This window comes from Eleutherodactylus coqui, chromosome 7 (genome assembly GCF_035609145.1).
Source record: "Eleutherodactylus coqui strain aEleCoq1 chromosome 7, aEleCoq1.hap1, whole genome shotgun sequence".
Lineage (NCBI taxonomy): Eukaryota > Metazoa > Chordata > Amphibia > Anura > Eleutherodactylidae > Eleutherodactylus > Eleutherodactylus coqui.
In genome coordinates this window covers 186701307-186717567 of record NC_089843.1, presented here as the reverse complement: position 1 = coordinate 186717567, position 16261 = coordinate 186701307, and the positions used below count along the sequence as shown (strand labels likewise).

The following is a 16261-nucleotide window of genomic DNA, read 5'->3' as shown; positions in this document are numbered from 1 at the left end:
AAGCGCAGCCCCCCTGTCCACGAGCAGAGAATCATAGTGATTCTCCGCTCGCGGACGGCAAATTGCAGCATGCTGCGAATTGCCGCAGCAAGCCTATCTGTCAGATAGGCTCACCGAGGAGATCCAACATCAGGCTCCTGCTCTCTGCCGCGCGATATCACAACGCCCGTGGACAGGCAGCCTATCTATCTATCTCATATCGATCTGTCTATCTCCTGTCTGTCTAATACTCGAGTATATACGGTGTGTCTTTTTCAGCCCTGCAAACTATGTTAGCATGTTACCTTATGCAAACATTTAGGCCTCTAAGGCTGGGTTTTCACACGCCGGATTCCCAGCGGAAATCTCGCGGTTTGGCTGCAGTGAAAATGGACATGCTGCGGTCGGCTTTGCGGTTACGAATTCGCTGTTCCATGTGGACGAGATTTCTGAGAAATTTCGTCCACATGGCTAGCCAATCCCGGGATTAGCGTCCACAGGCTGATTTTCCGTGGCGAAATTCCAGACGGAATTTCCGTGGCAAATCCGCCCAGTGTGAACCTAGCCTAAATATACATCACAATTGGCTTTCACAAATACAGTTGACTACCTGCCATAGCAAATATCTTGCAAAACAATGCGATGCTCTAATGGTAAATTTCATTGACAATTTACAGGAGTTCAATTTAATTGACCGAAGAGAACAAGCTCCTCTGCAGGAACTAATTGAAAAGCTAACATCCAAGGACAGATAAGATCCAAGTCACAAGTGCACACATTCCTTTCATTCAAGCAAAGCTTTGTTATATCATTTCGGTTCCATTTATAACAGCCAAAACCTATTTTATTTTTGGTTTTTGCGTGTGTGCTTACAGAGGGAATGTGATGTATCTATTTTCTTGCCTTCTAGTGATTCAAGTTGATTGTATTTTACATAAGCAGTTTCGGAGGAGAAGAAATCTGCTGTACTATACTTTGCACACCCTTTACTGCACTGATGAGGTTGATATGTATAATGTGCCTAATTTAAATATGCCTCAATTTCTACTCAACCACTAAAGATATTGTACATTACATGAATGCTTGCCGATACCCTAGCTTGTGTAATAAGCAGCCAAACATGAGATCTAACGTATAGGACGTATGTTTTGCCCATAAATATGGTATCAGTGTAAATCAGACACTGCAAACACATTTTCATGTTCTGTATGTGTCTGAAATAGACTCTTTTAAAGATGAGAAACAGCATAAAAGTTGAAATTTTATCTATTTAGTTTCTGATTTGCAGTCAACGATATTAATGTATGTACAATTCAGACCTAAGGCAGCATTTTCACATCAATTTTGATGCTTGCACAGGATTCAATAATGTATGCCTTAATCTAATGCAGTTCATACACCTAACATGAGAGAGTTGAGAATTTTGAAATATAAAATCCTACATTTCTCTTGTGGTCTGGCTTGGTCACGAGATGCAGGTAACCAGTAAAAGGAATGTAATACATGGTGATAGTGCACATAGAAGAAATATTTTAATGTGTATAGCACTATTTGGAAAACTTTAGGCTAATGAATGTGGATTAAAAATGCACTCATTGTCCAAAAAATTCAAGTACGTAGGAGTTGTCAGAATCGAATGAAACTTATTCTGTGTGATTGTAACATTGATAGAAGTGATTACAATATCAGAGCACAAGGGTAATTTATTGCAGGAAATTGACCCCGTGGAGGAAGGCTCCAGTACCCTGTTGGGCCACCTCTAGATGAATAGAAGATGTACTACTGATCTGGATTATGATTTCTCCAGCAGGCTTTGGGGTATTTTGTCGCTTTCCGAATTGAGTATCGTGTGCACACATCGACCAGAATCAGACACAAATGCTGGTCTAAAACCGGGAGAGTCTCTACAATGTGTAGAGGCTCAGGCTTTTTATTATAACACATGACAACCGCCCTTCAATGGGCGTGCAACAGATTACATCAGTAACATATAAGATTCTCATTTGTCGGATCATATAGAATCCCCCACCTCTCTGCCCACCCCCTTCCAAGTGTTGAGGCAGCATGGACTTCGTCCTCTAGCTGAAGTCATCTCCGTGTAGTGATGAATCATTGTTTACCTAGCTTCAGGATGAGAGTGGAAGGGGGCCTAGGTAAACACTCAGTATTAAACACAGGATATACACGACACTATGGCCCTTAACTCTTAGAGGTCTCTTGTGCAATCCCTATGTACTTAGAGCAAATACATCACCCATCCATTGGCTAGCAAATACCATGATTAGATTGTGTGTGTGTCCTTTAAACTCTTGAGCTAAAAGTCATTACAACAACAAAATACATTTGGGTTATATTAATCGATAGACATTTTATAATAGCAATCATCATGTCTATCACACTACGAGCGGGCATGGAGGCATAGGCTGTAGAAACTGGTGTCCCAGATTGTCCTATTCATGTTCTGTTGGTGATCTGGCGACCGGCAGGCCAAGGAAGTGTGACAATGTTGTGGAGGCATTCCTGTGACATCCTTGTGTGTGCGGCCAAACATTATCCTGGTGGAAAATGCCTCTTGGAAGCCGCCATGAGAGGAACACATGTGACTGCAGGATGTATTGAGCATTGCTGAGCTGTTATTGTCCCTCATACCACTAGTAGAGGTGACCGACTGTCATATGTAATGGACCCCCAAAACCATCATACCAGCAGTGGGGTAGTGTGCCACTCCACAGCAAAGGCAGGATTAAGGCACTCTACCCTAGGTCTCCAGACACAAACATGGCCGTTGTCCGCGCCCAAACTAAACCTGTATTCATCAATGCAGACAAACCGGTTTCAATCCATAGCACTCCAGTTTCGTAACACTACTGCAAACGGAGGTGACAGTGGGTGTCAAAGGCAGTACATGTAATGGCTGCCGTGAGACCAAATGTCCTCCAGCCAAGTGCCTGGAAATGGTTCAGACAGACACAGGGGCCTATAACAATGGTACCACATGTCTCTGGATAGTGGACAACAAAACAGTTGAAACTGCTCATACTTATCAGACGATACTCTTTATTGGTGGTCTGTCCAGGAGGTCCTGAACAAGGTCTCCTTATGTGTTTCCTCTCATGCATCCACTGTTCCTAACATCTCTTAACTGTCCTGTCAGAATGGTCCAGGTTGCGGCAATTTGTCAATACAACCAACTATCCAGCTTCTCGCATTCTAATAATGCACCCCCTCTCAAACTCTGTTAACTGCATTGTAGAGTCATGTCTAATGGTCAACATGCTCTACATAAGCAGAACAAGAGGTCCGCTACACACAAGTAGCCTCTTAGAGCCTTTTTATAGGCCAAGGGTGGAACAACTTTTAGGGCCTCAGGTGACAAGACCGTTCATATAATGACACCACAACTCTAATCATTTGCATATCTGCCTGAGATGGAACTTCATGCTGAGTTTCGCAACAAAATGACAACTCTTTCTGAGTGCTTGATTTTTTTGACAATGAGTGTAGATGAAAACTGTTGACCCCAGACAGTGCCAGGAAACGAAATCTGCCGCAACATGTGAAAGAAACCAACAAGTTAGGCCAATATATGGACTATACTATCAAGGGCTTCTATATGCATGTCTGAACACTACTCTAGTTAACTTACAGAAACAGGCTTATAGCCATTAACTGGGTATTAGTGTACCTCAATGCCACTGGAAGCTAGGGGTTTGACAGGAGGCACTCCCCTCTCACACCCCCTGCTCCCGATAGGGCCAAGGCTCGCAGGTCCTACTAGGAGACTGTAGATAGATGTGTGCGTGATGTGCCAAATTGTTCTTAGGCTTACATTATTAGCTGTAAATGCTGCCATGTTAGCGTTGTAACGTTGCAGTATTAACATGTAATAATGTAAGCCTAAGAAGATAAATTACCCTCACCCTAAGGTCCCCCGCTCACAACTGCCAGCCTCCAGCTCAGTGTCGCCCGTTCCCTCACTCACAGCTGCCGCGCTCATCGTGTGTGCTCTGAAGCCGGGACTGTCATCTCCGTGGACGCTGTGCCCCTGCTGACACATAGCGCCCTCACCGCTTCTTCTAAGCTGCCGGGACTGTTACATCCGTGCCCCTGCTCCCCTACTGACAGCTGCCGCTCCCTCGATAGACATTTTATAATAGCAATCATCATGTCTATCACAATCCCCCCTTAAAATGTCTATCTTCTAATTATCTATCTAATTTTCACAGTTCCCTGCGCGTGAGCCTATAACTGGAGCGCGTTGAAGGTTCGTTTTAGAGTCTTCAAGGGGGTGTAGGACTTGTCCACTCCTTCTGGGGATGCATCCAGCAAACTCATGGTGGGAGCGGCTTTTCCAGCATCAGTTTCACAGGTCTCTCTGACACAGGGGATAACACAGCAGACTAGAACAGAAAAGGTAACCATCAGTTCACATACAACAGCGACGCCCGTCTGTGCCAGGATCCTTTACCACCCGCTCATCCATGGCGAGTGCTGGTCCCAAAAGTTAGCTCTTTTTAGTTAGTGCGGTCAGCTTCTTAATGACAACTGCGTCTTTACCCGCGGGTCATGTGTCGTCTAGGATGTAGGTACAACAAGTCTCCCCTATCATCTTACAGACACTCCCCTTTTTAGCTAAAGTCATATCTAAGGTCACTCTATTTTAAAAAAAAAGTCATAGTCGAGGTAGGTCCTATTGGTCGACTAGTCCCTATAAGGCGTCTCTAGTATAATTTATAAACCACTGCTAATTATAATAAACATAATTAATCCAGTCAACATTTATTTACTCTAATGATCAGGAAAATGGACTCGAATCTAGTTTTAACTTGATCTCTAATTTTTAAAACTTGTCAGGTACCCCCCTTGGCTATCCTATGACGTCAATTTATACGTGTAGATCAAAACTACCACCAGGGGTCTCTCTTCTCGCTCTAGCATAATGTTACAATACTAGTAGCGTGAACAGGTACGCACGGCGTGGGACTCCCTAATCTTCACCCACACCAAAGTCCCTCCTGGAGATAGTCCTAATGGTGAACACGTCCAAGTCGCCTCACCCTTGCGTCAGGGTTTTCCCACTGCCCATAAGTCCCTACTACTAGGAGGGGGGGATCCCTACCTCACCTCAGAGGGAGGCCATGGATTCCCTGGGCTCATTTCCGGGCATCCATACCCTCTATCTGTACAAGTTAACACCCCACAGGGTGTGCCCTCGCCGGAACCTAAGGTCTTCTGCACTATCCCTAGGCAAATGGGAATTCCACTGACAATCCATCTTAGGAGATCGGGGCAGGCACAGTACTAGTACATTTCTCCTTTTCTTTGGTAGCGTATGTGGTTGGCATTATCGGAACTGGCTCTTCATCTTTTTCAAACAAGGGAAACGTTGGTGTCTGACAGGATGTGGAGGAGCATAAGGGCTTTACTAAGGCACACTCCCCTGTCCAATTACCCTCCAGGCGGGTCCTCTACCTCATGTCTCCACAAAGCCAGTAAACGTCTCCTAAGGACTGGACCTGATTCTGCATCTATTCCCCTCCTATCATACTGTAGGAGGAGCAATACCCGTTGGTGAGTTCCCCAAAAATCTCCCTCCACCCTGCCTATTTGCCTGGCAGGTGTAGTTTCCAGGGTAGTCAGTAATACTCTCTCCGGTGCAAAACACTTAAGTAGTTATAGAGTATTCCTTCTTCCATTTCTCACGGACAGTGTAATTAGCGGAAATGTTCGTGAAGAGACTAATAAACCACTCTTCAGCATCTACAGGGAGATTTAGGGGGACCATCCCCGAGTGTAGTCGGGCACTACCGCACACGCAACAGTTAGACTTGTTGCTCCTGTTAGCATTGTACCTCATCAACTCCAACCAGAGATTCTGGTCAGAGTAGCCAGTCGCTACTGTCAAGGTGTCCTCAAAAAGTAGGGTCGGCTATGATCATCATGTTCGTCAAGGTCTTTATCTTACGGCGGAGGGGGTTAATTATGGGCACGGGACTAAGTGAAGGCTTCCATTCGGCTGCATCTACCATATCCCTTATTTTAAACTTCCCTAAGGGATCTGTCCTCCCGTACCGGTATGTCCCCAGACTATAAGTCTCCCCGTCCCCCGGGCTTGGATCTCCCATGGTTAATGTAAAAACCGTATTAAAACCAAGCAGCATACTAAGTTCAGCCTTCCAATACCTGCTGTCCTTATTATTCTCAAGGAGGGTTATACGACTAATTAGAGATTTCCCGCTCTTATTTTTCTTATTTAAGGCACTTCGCGGTTTATAGGACTAGTCTGTTCCTGCGTTACATCCCACTAATCCCCAATAACGGCAGTCTTCTCCCCAGACGTTATCAGTGGCGCAAACATATTGTATTCCCCGGGTATATAAGTCATATAACCAGCCGGACTGGGCTAAATCTGGCCTGCGGTGGGATCTTGCGCCTAGACACGGGACCACAGTACAATAGTCGAAGGAATATGCGGCTACTTGAGCATTGGACGAGTTATACTAGAAGGTAACCATACCCTCATATTCTTCCGACTAAGGATTCCAGTTGCCACCCTCCTCTCTCACTAGCCCTAACCAGAGTAACGTCTTTGGCACAACTAAGACTGGTCTCCCGGATCTGAAGCTTTCTTACAGTATGAAGCATGGATCCATGTAAGTCTTTCGGCTAGTTTCACAGCTGTGGCAGTAGTCAGAAGCACCTGGTAGGGGCCATCAAATCGGGGCTCAAGAGGGTGCTTCCTGGGGAACCTCTTGACGCACACCCAATCCCCAGGCTGCAAGATATGTGTCCCAGTGTCTGCCTCTGAGTCTGGAAGAGAACACCTGTGCATAGGCTTTGGTTAGTTCTTTAACAACGGAAATCACATACTTAGTCAACACATCAGATTGTAATTGTAACCACTGAGGATAGTAACAACCTAGCCTTGGGGCTAGCCCAAACAATCTCGTAGGGAGATAATGTATAATCCCCCCTAGGTTCATATCTAACACTGTATAAGGCTATTGGATGACAGTCTTTCCAAAGTGGCGGCATTTTTAAGTATCTTACTTTTTAGCGTGCCACTACGTCTCTCCACCTTTCCACTACACTAAAGGTGGTACAGTATGTAAAAGGCCTGGGATACACCCAGAGCAGACATGACATGTTACATTCACCTGTGAAGTTTATACCTCTGTCTGACTCTGAATCACTTCTGGTACCCCATATTCACAGTTTACCTCGTTCATGAGCTTCTTTGCGGTTACCTACTTGTTTGCCTTGGTAACAGGGTCGACCTCCAACCTGCAAAGACATCAACAACAACAAGCACGTAGTCATACTTCCCAACAAGTGGGGAGCTGAACGTAGTCAATTTGCAATCCCTGAAATGGGTAGAGTGGTCCCGGCAAGTGGGATGTGGCAAATTTACTTCTGCCCTGACTCACCTATGGCATAGATCATGCTAAACCGGACAAATGATGCAGCAGCTACAGAGAACCTAGAAGTCGCCCAACCTCTTTCAAGCGTCGTCGTCATTGCTGGTTTACTAGGTGGGTCTTTCCGTCCATCAGCTGGGCCATCATGGGATACAGGAACTGTGGTGGGCAAGTGCTGTTGACCTTCACCACACGCTGTCCTGTTTCTGCTGCTCCCATATTAGTCCATTTATTCTTTTCTTCCTTGCTGGCTTGTAACTGTAAAAGTCTTTTAGCATATCAAAGTCCAAATTTTTGTCAATGTCCAAAGTTTTTTACCACTGACTCATGCTGTCAGTATCTTTCTTCTTTCTTCCACGGCTTGAGGGCCGCTGCCTTTGCTGCGCTGTCAGCGAGGGTGTTGTCTCTCGCCTCTCCAGTGTAGGACTCGGTGCGAACTCTCAACTTTGTCAGGTAGAAGTAGGGCCTCCATGCGACTCTGTACCGCTGCACCATTCTCAATTGGTTGTCCTGCTAAGGTAAAAAAACTGTCTGGCCTTCCATATTGGGCCGTAATCATGAGCTGTGCCAAATGCATACCAGGAGTCAGTGTAAAGGGTTGCCGTCTTACCTCTCGCCACTCTACACGCCTCAGTGATGGCCTTCAATTCCGCTTCTTGTACTGTGACATGCGGAGGCAGAACTCCTGCTTCTAGGACATCTTGTTGTGTGACCACTGCATATCCGATGTGGAGTCATCAATCCTCACCCTGGTACCATCTGCAAAAAGCTCAACATATGCATTATCAACAGAGGTTCTGATAACTGTTTGCATACCTGCAGTTTCTTACTGAATTAGTACTAAATAATCGTGCTGATGTTTTATTTCACATGGCTCGGAATCTTGTTATCTTATTCCATTTATTTATTTTATTTTTTTTTTCAAACCCAATAGCTGATCTACAACACCTAGATCATCTATGACCCAGATCACCTATGCCTCCCCCCTTTTGAAGCGGAATACTCAATGGAAAAAGAGTCATTGCGTTCAAACTAGTAAACCAAGAGGCACAAAAACAAACACTTTGTAGGTCAAGGTGACATTGTATGCAGCGAAGTCTGAGCGAAAATCTCCTTACAAAAAAAATGTTTTTTTTTTTGTTTTTTTTTCCTTTCAGGTCGCAGTTAGTATTTTTTAACACAAGGGGGCGCCACACAATTCAAATTTTACGTCACCCAGTGTAATAGTATTTCAGGGTATGGCCAGCGTTTAGCTTTTACTCTCCTGTCGGAATATAATTATAGCTTCAGTGTAGACTGACACTAGAATATACAAAAGACTTAAAGAAAAACTAAAGAATACGGATGAATTAACATCCTACTCTGGGCAATTTAGTCCCTCTTCACATAAAAAGTAAAATTACTTCACCAAATTGCATGAAAAAGTTTGCTGGGTGACTATAGGGAAATTATTCCATCTGTAGGAGCCTTCCATAACATCATCGGTCTGAGTATCCATTGGAGAAGCGGGCAGTGGAAAACAGAGCCCCTGGGAACATGAGAGAGCGTCCCCTGTCATGTATTCCTGGTCTCTGCCCCCCATGCATCAACTCCATTCTTCCATGCACTATAAACCAGCTTAGTCATCTACTATGTCCCAAGCTGCATCTCCACAAAGGTTTGTTTCCCTGAACTTATCACACATCCAAAGTGGCCACATCTTGGAGCGTAACAAAGTCTGGTCAAACAAAACCTTACTTCAGACAATCATGATGTTAACACTGGATACAGTGGCATTGGGAAATATAGGCCTCCCAAGTGCAGCAAAATGGCTGCCAGAGGCAGAAAGGGGCGGGGCTACAAATCTCCCAGGTGAGGCAAAATGGCCGCTGGAGGACCGGGCGGGCCAGGGGCATCAGCACTTCCAGGTGAGGCAAGATGGCCGCTGGAGGAGGAAGGGGCGGGGCCAGGTCCTGTCCCGGATGGGGAGGGACCGGAAGTAACATCACACACCCTGAAAGTGAGCACATGGGGGGAAGTAACTTCAGGGTGGGGGCAGGCCTCACTACATTTACTGCAGAGTCACACTATGTTGGATTGTAAACATTGCAAGCACGGCCGCCATTACAGGGAGGGACTGTAGTCAACACAAAGACATTACATTGTTCATTAGCAATACACATACCCCACTACATGCTTTCCCCTCTTCAATCTCTTAACTACATTATACTTCCTCCTAGCAATCTAAAAACACCTTTCTTCCTGCTAGGCTTCCTGCTCATCTTCTGAAAACTTTCTACAGTCTATCTTATCTGTCTATAACCTGGCATTTCTTTCTGCAACTTTTCCTGGTCCTTTCCCATTGTTCAGTAACCAAATCACAAGCTCTATGACCTTTGTCCTTGCTCACTTTGCTCAACTCTATTCTATTCGAAGACACAGTAGTGTTTCTCTTGTGAAATCTGCTTTCTTAAAATTCTTCCCATATAATCTCTCTTTCCCACTCAGAAAAGACAAAGGAAACAGAAAGAGTTAATTGAAAAAGCTTTCAGTTCACTCTCTTACCAGCAGCCCTCCCCCCAACAATAAACACTGCACATTCTTTCTATAATACCAGACAGACGGGATTACTGGAGATTACCCACAACGGCTCAAGGTATATATATATCTCATCCACCTTTATATCAACCAACCTCTACTAGTAATCCCCAAGAGCACTCCTTGTACACGATCTAGACAGGACATTTAGCTATACACAGAGACTGACGATTATTTTCAATGACCAAAACCTCAATAATATTCTGGAGAAATCAGCCGTCACACCACGGCTATATTCCCCGCATATATACCTTTTCACATATGAGAACATAACACGCTCAATCATAAAAGGTAAATATACGTATCATAAATCTTCCTAACCTCACACTAGTTTTACCTAGGAGCACGTGTCACTGGCGTGTTCCCTCAGACTTAAACAGCCGAGTCCGCCCTCCCGACACATTAACCCTCACAGAATTTATCTCTTGGTCTTGCATAAACAATTTTTAACCGTCTCAGACACAACAGCATACACAGCGTACAAAATACCCCTAGACAGGTAAAAACGGTGGTTTTTCCGAGTGGACAGACCTGTCTTTCAGTGAAGGTCCAGTCTGAATCAGGAACAGGCAGAAAAGCAGTCAGAACCCAGCTCACATCGGTAGATTTACATAAAGCAATCTTACCGTGTTCTGTAGATTTTCGGGCCCCTGAGTTCTGCGTGCCATCTGCCGATCTCTGTACGTTCCAGGCTGTGACCTCACAGATCCACTCGCTCACCCAGGGACTCCACTGATCTGGATTATGATTTCTCCAGCAGGCTTTGGGGTATTTTGTCGCTTTCCGAATTGAGTATCGTGTGCACACATCGACCAGAATCAGACACAAATGCTGGTCTAAAACCGGGAGAGTCTCTACAATGTGTAGAGGCTCAGGCTTTTTATTATAACACATGACAACCGCCCTTCAATGGGCGTGCAACAGATTACATCAGTAACATATAAGATTCTCATTTGTCGGATCATATAGAATCCCCCACCTCTCTGCCCACCCCCTTCCAAGTGTTGAGGCAGCATGGACTTCGTCCTCTAGCTGAAGTCATCTCCGTGTAGTGATGAATCATTGTTTACCTAGCTTCAGGATGAGAGTGGAAGGGGGCCTAGGTAAACACTCAGTATTAAACACAGGATATACACGACACTATGGCCCTTAACTCTTAGAGGTCTCTTGTGCAATCCCTATGTACTTAGAGCAAATACATCACCCATCCATTGGCTAGCAAATACCATGATTAGATTGTGTGTGTGTCCTTTAAACTCTTGAGCTAAAAGTCATTACAACAACAAAATACATTTGGGTTATATTAATCGATAGACATTTTATAATAGCAATCATCATGTCTATCACACTACGAGCGGGCATGGAGGCATAGGCTGTAGAAACTGGTGTCCCAGATTGTCCTATTCATGTTCTGTTGGTGATCTGGCGACCGGCAGGCCAAGGAAGTGTGACAATGTTGTGGAGGCATTCCTGTGACATCCTTGTGTGTGCGGCCAAACATTATCCTGGTGGAAAATGCCTCTTGGAAGCCGCCATGAGAGGAACACATGTGACTGCAGGATGTATTGAGCATTGCTGAGCTGTTATTGTCCCTCATACCACTAGTAGAGGTGACCGACTGTCATATGTAATGGACCCCCAAAACCATCATACCAGCAGTGGGGTAGTGTGCCACTCCACAGCAAAGGCAGGATTAAGGCACTCTACCCTAGGTCTCCAGACACAAACATGGCCGTTGTCCGCGCCCAAACTAAACCTGTATTCATCAATGCAGACAAACCGGTTTCAATCCATAGCACTCCAGTTTCGTAACACTACTGCAAACGGAGGTGACAGTGGGTGTCAAAGGCAGTACATGTAATGGCTGCCGTGAGACCAAATGTCCTCCAGCCAAGTGCCTGGAAATGGTTCAGACAGACACAGGGGCCTATAACAATGGTACCACATGTCTCTGGATAGTGGACAACAAAACAGTTGAAACTGCTCATACTTATCAGACGATACTCTTTATTGGTGGTCTGTCCAGGAGGTCCTGAACAAGGTCTCCTTATGTGTTTCCTCTCATGCATCCACTGTTCCTAACATCTCTTAACTGTCCTGTCAGAATGGTCCAGGTTGCGGCAATTTGTCAATACAACCAACTATCCAGCTTCTCGCCTTCTAATAATGCACCCCCTCTCAAACTCTGTTAACTGCATTGTAGAGTCATGTCTAATGGTCAACATGCTCTACATAAGCAGAACAAGAGGTCCGCTACACACAAGTAGCCTCTTAGAGCCTTTTTATAGGCCAAGGGTGGAACAACTTTTAGGGCCTCAGGTGACAAGACCGTTCATATAATGACACCACAACTCTAATCATTTGCATATCTGCCTGAGATGGAACTTCATGCTGAGTTTCGCAACAAAATGACAACTCTTTCTGAGTGCTTGATTTTTTTGACAATGAGTGTAGATGAAAACTGTTGACCCCAGACAGTGCCAGGAAACGAAATCTGCCGCAACATGTGAAAGAAACCAACAAGTTAGGCCAATATATGGACTATACTATCAAGGGCTTCTATATGCATGTCTGAACACTACTCTAGTTAACTTACAGAAACAGGCTTATAGCCATTAACTGGGTATTAGTGTACCTCAATGCCACTGGAAGCTAGGGGTTTGACAGGAGGCACTCCCCTCTCACACCCCCTGCTCCCGATAGGGCCAAGGCTCGCAGGTCCTACTAGGAGACTGTAGATAGATGTGTGCGTGATGTGCCAAATTGTTCTTAGGCTTACATTATTAGCTGTAAATGCTGCCATGTTAGCGTTGTAACGTTGCAGTATTAACATGTAATAATGTAAGCCTAAGAAGATAAATTACCCTCACCCTAAGGTCCCCCGCTCACAACTGCCGGCCTCCAGCTCAGTGTCGCCCGTTCCCTCACTCACAGCTGCCGCGCTCATCGTGTGTGCTCTGAAGCCGGGACTGTCATCTCCGTGGACGCTGTGCCCCTGCTGACACATAGCGCCCTCACCGCTTCTTCTAAGCTGCCGGGACTGTTACATCCGTGCCCCTGCTCCCCTACTGACAGCTGCCGCTCCCTGCACTTCAGCTCCGCCACCAGTAAAGCCGCATTAGCTTGGGGGGGTTGAGGGTAGTCCCGCGGCATGTGCTCCTGCTGTTGCCAGCCGCCGGATAGCACTGTCTCTCCCCCCGACCCTGCCGCCTCGCTGCAGCCGGCGGTATGTGGAAGTTGGGGGTGGGGGTGCCTGTAGTGGAGTGCCACCAGCGGCGCAGGAACATCGGGTTCAGGACGGTTTTACCTCAAGCCAGGTTGCGCCTTGTGCCTCAGTGGCCAGGAAGATCGTGGGAGCTCTTACTCTGCGTTTCAGGAGGCCCCGCTGCATCTATTTGCCAGCAACTTGTAGTGCCCTTCCAGGACCTATGTGGCAGGCTGCAGTGCAGCCAATCAGGTACAGGGGGCGTCAACCCCCTGTCAATCTTGACTCCAACAGGAATTCCTGGTGGCGTCAAGATACACTAAGACCCATTAACTGTAAAGCTAAACAAGTACTCAAACACTTAAAGGACTTGAAAGACCAGGCTGGAGCATAGACGTATCTCTACTTCTGATTATTATTTCTATGCTCTTTATTTAAAACATAATGAGAAAGAATTCTTCAGTACCAAGAGGCTTGGACTCTACTAGATACTAAGGCCGGCTGTCCACAGGCGATGCGGTATTCTGCGGCGAAGCTCTGCCGCAGGAGCCGCCGCCCGGGAGCAGGAGCTGGCGGCGAATCTCCGCCGGTCAGCCCTATCTAATAGATAGGCTGACCATGGAGAATCAGGGCAATTCGCAGCATGGTGCGAATTGCCCGCCGCAAGCGGAGAATTGCGATGATTCTTCGCTCGTGGACAGGTGCCGGCGCTTTCCATAGCAATGCTATGGGAAGCGTCGGCAGGCGTGATTCACCGGAGGTTTACTGCCGGCGAATAAACTACTGTGGACAGGGGGCCTTAGACTGAAGCTGAGATACTACTTCTGAATGTGTATATCACTAGAGCATCCACAGTATCAGTAAAGCAAGAGATACAAAGTAAGGCCTCTTTCACACTGCAGTATTTTGCATTAAGTCAATACCAGGAATGGTTCCAAAACAAGGAACACATGCAAATGTTTCACCCTTTCATGACCAAGGGTTATTGCTGTGCCTGTGTCTAGGTCACATTCTGCATTTATTTCCCGATTCAAAAAATCATAACTTTTATTATTTTTGAGGTGACATATTTGTACATGGACTTGTTTTTTGCGGGATGAGTTGTATTTTTCAATGATACTATTTGATGTACCTTATAATGTATTGGAAGACTTTCTAAGTGGGGTAAAGTGCAAAAAAACCACTAATAGTAATTTGATATTTCAATAAATTGGACCATTACGGATGAAGTGATATTAATTCTTAGATTTTATGTATATTTTTAAATTTTTGGATGACACAACTTGGAAGAGAGTTTTTAATTTTTAATTATTAGATTTTTTTTTTTTTAAATCTTCATTTTACTTATTTTTATTAGTTCCCATATGGGACTTGAATTTGCGATCATTTGATTGCTTATACAGTATAATCCAATACTATGGTATTGCATTATACTACAGTATAATGCAATACCATAGTATTGCATTAACAGCCTGCCATAATTTTAAGAAGTCCCCAGGCTGCCATGACAGCCAGACAGTCTTATCATGGTAGTGCTTTTCGGGACATTTACATCTCAATCAGGACATTTAAATGACACTGTCAGAAGTGACAGTAGCATTTAAACGGATAACAGCTGCGATCAGAGTTCTTTCTGATCACAACTATTGTCGGCTTTTCAGAGACAGTCGATACCTGCTGTGTATAGAGCAAGTTCGGCTTCCAAGTCCACTCCATATCCAGCATAGTCTGTGGATGGCTATATACATATTAACTGCATGGGGTATATGCTGTTAGGATGTATACAGCCGCATGTGTGATGTGAAGGGGTTAACTCCTGCCTTTGGCTCACAAATACTGATTCAAAATACCGCTGTGTGAAATTGGCCAAAGAGATTATCCAGTTTGTTATAGACTAGTTGTGAGGATAACTATTTATATCAACTGCTGATATCAGATATCAATCATGGCAGCTGATATATATCATTTTTGGATAATGATGCTGACAACATAAACATAGTCATTGACCAGGCAGTCCACCTAAGGCTTCATTTACACCAGCGCAACGATCTTCAGTTGGCCATGTCACGGCCACAGCACGGCTGAAAATCGTGTGAACGAGCTGACCAGGTCACGGCTGTATCTCCCGTTTATACGCCCGTTCAGACGGCCTGGGATTGTGTCAGGCCGGATACCACCGCTGCCATAGACTCCTATGGGAGCCTATAAGAGCTGCCTGAGAAGGGAGGTGGGTGGGCGTTTAGCAGCGTCACTGCTAAACTCTCACCCCTTTCCCTCCTCCTCTCTGCCCCTTGCCGGTTTTCTGCAATGGGAGGGGGCGAGAGCTAGTTTTCTAAACTTCCGCCCCTTGCTGGCTGTTTGCAGTGGGAGAGAGCGGGACGGGGCGGGAGCTTAGCACACTAGCTCCTGCCCCCTCCCATTACAGATGGCCGTCAAGGGGCGGAGAGGGGAAGAGAAGGGGGAGGGAGTTTAGCAGTCACGCAGCTGTCATAAGCTCCCATAGGAGTCTATGGCAGCATCCACCGTATTCCAGCTGAAGGTACTTCCAGAACTATCTTTGCTGACCGGCATAAAAATGTCTGTCCAGAATGCACACCAAATGCTCTATCTTTGCTGGCCGGACGTTTTTACGTATTGGGAATATGCCCATCTAAACTGATGCATTGGAAACCAATGCATCAGACGGGTAGCATATAACGGCCGGCCGTGAAAACGCGGCCGATATATGCTCGTGTGAAAGAGCCCTAAGTTTGTAGTTTTATGGTCAGAATTTTAGAATAGCCAGATGCCTAGCTTAAAGGGGTTGTCCCGCGGCAGCAAGTGGGTCTATACACTTCTGTATGGCCATAATAATGCACTTTGTAATGTACATTGTGCATTAATTATGAGCCATACAGAAGTTATAAAAAGTTTTTCCCTTACCTGCTCCGTTGCTAGCGTCCTCGTCTCCATGGTTGCCGTCTAATTTTCGCCGTCTAATGGCCAAATTAGACGCGCTTGCGCAGTCCGGGTCTTCTTATCTTCTCAATGGGGCTCCGTGTAGCTCCGCCCCGTCACGTGCCGATTCCAGCCAATCAGGAGG

The 16261-nt window shown here is 45.6% G+C and overlaps 1 protein-coding gene across 1 annotated transcript in view; it reads left to right on the top strand.

Annotated features, from left to right (window-relative positions):
• The window catches only part of LOC136573017 (MOB kinase activator 1B), an 83947-nt gene extending 82353 nt beyond the window's left edge, over nt 1-1594 (top strand). The window contains exon 6 of the mRNA XM_066574111.1: nt 657-1594. Within this exon, the coding sequence (XP_066430208.1) occupies nt 657-734 (78 nt within the window). The 3' untranslated portion in view covers nt 735-1594. The remainder of the gene's footprint in view (nt 1-656) is intronic.
• Nucleotides 1595-16261: the final 14667 nt, after the last annotated feature.